This window comes from Ictalurus furcatus, chromosome 10 (assembly GCF_023375685.1).
Source record: "Ictalurus furcatus strain D&B chromosome 10, Billie_1.0, whole genome shotgun sequence".
In the NCBI taxonomy this organism is placed as follows: Eukaryota; Metazoa; Chordata; class Actinopteri; order Siluriformes; family Ictaluridae; genus Ictalurus; species Ictalurus furcatus.
Genome location: NC_071264.1, coordinates 28,452,409 through 28,460,149, shown reverse-complemented (window position 1 = coordinate 28,460,149; position 7,741 = coordinate 28,452,409). Strand labels below are relative to the sequence as shown.

The following is a 7,741-nucleotide window of genomic DNA, read 5'->3' as shown; positions in this document are numbered from 1 at the left end:
AAGCAGGGTGGTGAAAGGCCAGCGAGAAGCCTCAAGGAAAAAAAAATTAATAAATCAGGAGCCAAGAAGATAAGCACAGTGGGCAGGCAGGCAGAGAAAACACTGAAAATTTCCTGCAAGGCACAGGATTTTAAAAAAACAAACAAACAAACAAACAAACAAAAAAACATTATTAAGAATTAAGAGTTAAGAGATGGCCTTGGCGGAGAAGTTGCAGAGAGCTGGCGGGGGGGAGGGGGGGGGGGGAGCTGGCATCGGGGTGTCAGAGGTCTGGAACTGTGGTGAGAAGGTTTCTTCGAAGATTCCAGCACAGATAATGAAGATGTGGGCATGAATCCAAACACAGGACACGATCCAAGAAGAACGAATCCTCTTTCTGTGTAAACACGTTATGTATAAACAAGGAAACGGAATGCCAATGGAGTGTTTGTGGAGGTGGTTTTCTCAGATCTTGTACTCGGAGGTGTGAAGGGACTGACCGGAGGTCGGGACTCGGGTAGACGTGTTAATCTGGGGTGTTGGCGATGGGGCTAGGCGTCGAGTCTAAAACAGGGTGCATGGGAGGAATGGCCTTATGACTGAAGTACTCGACGACCTGCTTGGGCACCTCGGCCAAGACGCACTTCGCCAGTGCAGCGGGAGACGCCTGAAAAACAAACACAGATTTTGATGCCCCGGATTATCAAATCCACCTCCCACGTTGCTCAATTTGTAAATGCTGTTCGTCAAGTTACTGAGAAGCCAGAAAGTGTCGGATGTATATAACATTGTGAAGCGCAATAGATATACAGGCTATATTCAGTAGCTACAGAGTGACGTATAAGGTAACCGGGTGTGTGTTATCTTTTTTTCACACTTTGCTTTTCATTAACGTAAATGGACCAGAACATCTGTGTAATTGTTCATAGAAAAATTGGTATTTTCCGTATTACTATTATTATTATTTTAGAAAAAGAGTATAAGGCCTAATATTATTATTGCAAATGTAATAAAAACACGAGGCAAATATATCCACAAAAAACACTGTGCGAAAAATGGGAGAACAAATTTACGCTTAGTTTGCGCTTCGGCCCAAAAAGAGCGAGGTTAGGAATAATTTAAGCATTTAAGTCTCGCTGCACGACGTCTAATTGATTTTGTCTGACTGCATACACAAAAGCGGAGAAAATGTCTTCTGCAGGGGAAAGCTGTGCAGCTCCATTAGCTTCTTCTCTCAGTCTGCATGGCCCGCTCAGTCTGCCTGCCTGATTTAAAGTGAGTGCAATGCTCTTTCAGGAGTGCATCAGAGGACACGCTTGAAGAGGATGTATGTCAAAAAAAAAATATATAAAAGGGCTTCGATTTGTCTCTATATTGAACACACGGCTGGGGATCAAAGATCTGAGATTAGACACTCACCGTTTTAAAGTCTCTGAAGGGCACAAATTGGACAATGTCCCTCAGGACAGGTTCTCCTTTCGGAGAGCGCAGGACACCGTCGTCGCCGTCCAGGATCTGCATGTCGGTAAAATCGGCGTTCCCCACACCCACAATGATGATGGACAGAGGCTGGTAGGAGGCGCGCACGATGGCCTCCCGCGTGTCCGCCATGTCGGTCACGACGCCGTCCGTGAGGATCAGCAAGATGTGGTATTTCTAGTAGAGAGCACAGCATAGACGGTCAGCGAGACGGTCAATGCACTAAAAGTAGAGGTGATGGATAGAGTTCCCATGAGGTCTAGACAGTATTGAACACTGATTTTTTTTTTTTTTTTTTTCCCCCTTACAATTAGAGCTCATATACTGAAACCTGATCAGTGTGGGTGATCCTGGTATTTAAATAATAAATGAAGATCGTCACAAGGACAGAATGGTTGGAAAACAGCTCAAACGAGTGTCATGTACGGTGTAATCTTGGGAGACGCCTGGGGGCGAATGTTTAACCTTACAGCATGTACAATTTAAGGATTTAATTAAATCCTAAATTGATTTTTGTCATATTTCATGAATAAAAACCAGTTCATGAGCTAAACCTGAAATTTGATGTCCTCTGCTCTCATCTTCTTTGGCCTGTAAACAATGTGTACTGTGAATCATCGGAGCTCAGATCTGCAGCTCATTTCCACTTTTGATGAATTAGGCACTGGGAATTGGTTTTCTTCATAGCTAAAGGTTTGATCCTACGACAGAGCATGGAGAGGTTACATTCATTTCTTGTCGTGTGTCATCAGCCTAGTCGTGTGTCATTAGTGGTAGCACTGCTCAACCTTCCTTTTCTTTAACACCACCGTCCGAGTCTCTTCGAAGATATCAGCCTTCCTTTCCTCCATCTCTTCCTGGATCAAGGTACATCATGGAGAAACAACCTCAACAAAACAGAACTGATTTAATCGCTAACACCAACTGACACCAATACTGACCATCCAACACACACCGCGTAGAACGTCGGTGTCATTCTTGAGTTCGACTTCTCACGATACACCACAACATCAGAAGAATGAAATTCTCACGTGAGCGCTCGTCACTTCCAAACACCGCTCCACTTGCTTGGTCTTCTTTCTTCTTTTCGTCCTGAAGTTCTCCCTTCCACTGACATCACATCAAACTCTTACACCAGACTGGTATCACTGGGGTTTTTTTTTTTTTAAATCCTTCTACAAAGACCTAAAGCAATGTCCTTCTAGTAAAGTCTGTCCACTCAGTGGCCATCTTGGCAACACTCTTTGGCAGTCTTACCTGTCTAGGCTTCAAAAAACAACAACAACCAAGAACTGGATCAACACGTTGATGTGTTAAAATCTTGTGTAAATAATAACGTGTAGCATAAATGACACAAAAAACTTTTCAGGTTGCCCCGCCTCCTGTAAATGCGCATTTTTTTTGTCTATAATTACCTAAATATAGCAACCTCTGTACAGTATATCTGTGCATGAAACTTGTTGTCAGTGTAAAATTGGTCAGATAGGTGATAGGTCAGACGGTTTGTACTAATGTCCTAACCAACAAGGTGATTGGCTCTTCTGAATGAGGGCGGGACTTGTGTAATACAGCCGCCATGTTGAGATTTGTATTTTAAACAGTGGGCAAATCTACCCTGTCTAAAGACGGAACTCTTCAGATAATATTTTACGGCAGTGGTCACCAACCCCGTTCCTGGAGCTCTACCTCCCTGAAGACTTTAGCTCCAACCATAATCGTGCCCACCTGACATTGCCTTAAGAAGTTCTTGATCCACTTAAACAGGTGAGATTTTGGTTGGAGATGAAACCTGTAGGACGAGGGTTGGTGACCAGTGATTTATGGTATTCTTTATACCATTATTTTTCTCTGCATTTCCTTTCTACCCATAATCTTTAGATGTTTTTGAAACTTATTTGTATCATTGTTGGGCTGCATGGTGGTGCAATGGGTAATCTCATCCCTGGTTCAGTCATGAACTCACGTTACTGTTTATGTAGAGTTTCTGGGTGGGATTCCACCAGCTTCTCCAGTCTCCCAAATGTATGCCAGTAGGAGGACTGGTGATGCGAAATAGTCCCTAGGTCTGAATGGGTGTCTGCATGACGCCTTGAGCTGTACCAGCATTCCATCCAGGATGTGTTACTGCCTTACTCCCAATTTTCCCAGGATAAATCCTTGCAGATGTTCTAAGTTTTCTAAGATGTTCTAAGTTCAATGTGAAACATTTACCAAGTAGTGTTGAAAAAAAAAAAGATGCAGGAACTCACAGATGCGTCTTTAATGGGCTCCTTCCCTGCTTGCTTGCCTATTCTGCTGATTATAGGAGCCACATTAGTTGGTCCATAGAGCTGGATCTTGGGCAGGCAGTTCTGGTAAGCTTCTACCACCCCCTGAATCTCTGATTAGACACAAGAAAGAGATGAACAGCTAAAACCTGTCACTTACTAAAAGGTGTCACAGACTTGAGCCACATGGCTAAATCAGCAGATTTTAGCATTAACCCCCCTAAAGGAAAAAAAAAAAGCCAAAAGGAGAAAAGATAGCTCCTTTCCGCTTTCCTACAATGTTCTAACCGTGAAAAGCGGCTTCGCAAAAAGCTGGTGAAAGGAGGTCAGTTCAGCTCTTTGAAGATTCAAAAACTCATTTCCTAAAGATCCGTCCCTCGAAAAAGCTGTTCCATAATAACCGTAGCCTTAATCCGTCCATCCTGAACGTTAACCATTCCTAAAATAAAAGTTGCCTTCCCAATATCTCACTGATGAGGGCCTTGTTTTTGTCTTACCTTCACATTCATCATCATCTGGATTGAAATTGATGGCAAAGTCATGCGACACCTGAAGTACAGACAGAGAAAACACGGTTAAATCTGCACGGTTCAGCCGGAGCACAGGTTCTCGCAGTGACTCCTGCAGGAACGCAACTAGAATCTCAATTTACACGACGTAGATTAAGGTCATTGCAATAGTGAACAGAAATACGCCTTTTCAAAAAAAAAAAAACAAAACAAAACTGCAGGCAATAAATCACACGCTCCTTTTTTAGCTCGTCTGCATGCTTTAAAAAAAATCTGCAACCATTGCAAGAAACGACGCCGCATGCTACTATAAAATTACACCCCATTCCTTACGGCTTTTCTATTACAGGGAAAAACAACAGAGAAACTGAGAGAGAAGCTCAATAGGACGTATTAAATTAAGGGTCCAAAGCATGAGGTCAATAGATTTTTATTACTTATGTACAGAGACACGTATGAGTCCATATAGTCATATATATCGTATATAGGACACAGTAACCTCAAAAACCGAAGCATAATAATGACATAGATTATATTTTCACTCAAGCGCTAATCATGTCATTACGGTATCCGTGAATATCTATGAATAATTTCGCCTTAGTTTTTTTTTAATATTAAGTGTCAACTGAGTTCAATTTTTTATATATATATATATATATATATATATTTGTGAAGTTAGATATGAAGCTTGTGGGTCATCCTTAGTAACGTCCTGTACAGGGTCGTAATTTAGACTACTAGTTTGCTTATAGTGTATTTTTGTGAAATACAAACAGATACTTGCATTGCCTTACACCCCCAGTATGCACGAGATATATAACCAAAATTATTTTTAATGAATTGTTATTCCCTTAGTTAACCCCCCTATTTTTATTATGACTAGGTTGCCACATAAAATGAGACAAATGCTAGGAATTTTATATATATATATATATATATATATATATATATATATATATATATATATATAAAAATGTGTGTATGTTTATATATATATATATATGTCACTTTTCCCACATTTTGTTATGTTACAGCCTTATTCCAGAATGGATTAAATTCATTATTTTCCTCAAAATTCTACAAACAATACCCCAGAATGACAACGTGAAAGAACTTTGTTTGAAATCTTTGCCAATTTATTAAAAATAAAAAACAAAAAAAAGCACATGTACATAAGTATTCACAGCCTTTGCTATGACACTCAAAACTGAGCTCAGGTGCATCCTGTTTCCACTGATCATCCTTGAGATGTTTCTACATCTTGATTGGAGTCCACCTGTGGTAAATTCTGTTGATTGGACATGATTTGGAAAGGCACACACCAGTCTATGTAAGGTCCCACAGTTAACAATGCATGTCAGAGCACAAACCAAGCCGTGAAGTCCAAGGAACTCTCTGGAGAGCTCCGAGACAGGATTGTATCGAGGCACAGAGCTGGGGAAGGTACAGAAACATTTCTGCAGCATTGAAGGTCCCAATGAGCACAGTGGCCTCCATCATCCGTAAATGGAAGAAGTCTGGAACCAGCAGGACTCTTCCTAGAGCTGGCCGCCCGGCCAAACTGAGCGATCAGGGGAGAAGGGCCTTAGAGAGGGAGGTGACCAAAAACCCGATGGTCACTCTGACAGAGCTCCAGCGTGTCTCTGTGGAGAGAGGAGAACCTTCTAGAAGAACAACCATCTCTGCAGAACTCCATCAATCAGGCCTGAATGGTAGAGTGGCCAGACGGAAGCCACTCCTCAGTAAAAGGCACATGACAGCCCACCTGGAGTTTGCCAAAAGGCACCTGAAGGACTCTCAGAACAAAGATTGAACAAAGATTGAACTCTTTGGCCTGAATGGCAAGCATCATGTCTGGAGGAAACCAGGCAGCACTCATCACCTGGCCAATACCATCCCTACAGTGAAGCATGGTGGTGGCAGCATCATGCTGTGGGGATGTTTTTCAGCGGCAGGAACTGGGAGACTAGTCAGGATCGAGGGAAAGATGAATCCAGCAATGTACAAAGACATCCTTGATGAAAACCTGCTCCAGAGCGCTCTGGACCTCAGACTGGGGCGAAGGTTCATCTTCCAACAGGACAAAGACCCTAAGCACACAGCCAAGATAACAAAGGAGTGGCTACAGGACAACTCTGTGAATGTCCTTGAGTGTCCCAGCCAGAGCCCAGACTTGAACCCGATTGAACTTCTCTGGAGAGATCTGAAAATGGCTGTGCACCGACGCTCCCCATCCAACCTGATGGAGCTTGAGAGGGCCTGCAAAGAAGAATGGGACAAACTGCCCAAAAATAGGTGTGCCAAGCTTGTAGCATCATTCTCAAAAAGACTTGAGGCTGTAATTGGTGCCAAAGGTGCTTCAACAAAGTATTGAGCAAAGGCTGTGAATACTTATGTACATGTGCTTTTTTGTTTTTTATTTTTAATAAATTTGCAAAGATTTCAAAGAAACTTCTTTCCCGTTGTCATTATGGGGTATTGTTTGTAGAATTTTGAGGAAAATAATGAATTTAATCCATTTTGGAATAAGGCTGTAACATAATGAAATGTGGGAAAAGTGAAGCGCTGTGAATACGTTCCGGATGCACTGTATATATATATATACACACACATACATTATATGTATTTATTTATTCATATATTTCTTGTTGTTGTTTTGATAGTGAGGAGCAGTATAAGTGTATCAGGATGATGTAGGATAATCAGTTCATGTACATAAAGCCAGCTGGTAAACAGAGAGGTGACGTATGTGGCCACAGACCCACGAATCGAACACCAACAGCCGAGCAGCTTGCCAAGGTCAGAGGAAGTGACTGTGAACCGTGAGCAAAGAGAGTAATATCAAAAGACGACGGATGAATCTCAATGAGCGGAAACGCACTCTTACCTCGTAATTGGGTGGAATTCGTGCGCCGAAGCCCAGAGCTGAGAACCTTTTGTCACTGTGATAAGAGAAGAGTCATAAAGCGTTCATTTTTTTTTCTGATCTTTTCAGACTGTAATACATTTTCGCCCTTTTCCAACCCGAGGCTATGGAAGCCTGGCCTCACTGACGTTATAGATTTTCTCTCAAGTGCATAAACGCGTGTTTCACTTAATCACAGATATTAATGAAGCTTTCACACTGAAAACCCGACGATCGATTCCGAGCATGTTCGGCAGGGCCGACATCGTTTCACACGGAACTGCGGGTGAATGAGATATTTTTACAGCGCACCCCTTTTGAATTCTGGACTCTGATTAGTCGGAAGGTGTCGATTCGTCTTCTATAACAGCAAATCACAGCTCTACGTGAATATGCTCCTTCTAATACAAGATCGTTTCTATAGTAACGGCTCCGACACATACGACGAATTGTATGGCGGAATCTCCACATCATCCAAGACGAATAATAAGGAAGTTTTAAGAAAAATGTCTGAAGCTTTCTGTGAAGAGATGTTTATTTATCATTTATGGAAGGAGTCTCCAGTGTCAGCGCTTCGTAACGGTCAGGAAAGTCCTCAGGAT

The 7,741-nt window shown here is 42.1% G+C and overlaps 1 protein-coding gene across 1 annotated transcript in view; it reads right to left on the bottom strand.

The window, feature by feature from the left end:
* Positions 1-260: 260 nt before the first annotated feature.
* Positions 261-7,741, bottom strand: part of cpne7 (copine VII) — a 58,994-nt gene continuing 51,513 nt past the window's right edge. Inside the window, exons 11-15 of the mRNA XM_053634574.1 lie at positions 7,122-7,176; positions 4,223-4,274; positions 3,708-3,838; positions 1,399-1,635; positions 261-646 (exon numbers count right to left, since the gene is read on the bottom strand). Of these exons, the coding sequence (XP_053490549.1) occupies positions 506-646; positions 1,399-1,635; positions 3,708-3,838; positions 4,223-4,274; positions 7,122-7,176 (616 nt within the window). The 3' untranslated portion in view covers positions 261-505. The remainder of the gene's footprint in view (positions 647-1,398; positions 1,636-3,707; positions 3,839-4,222; positions 4,275-7,121; positions 7,177-7,741) is intronic.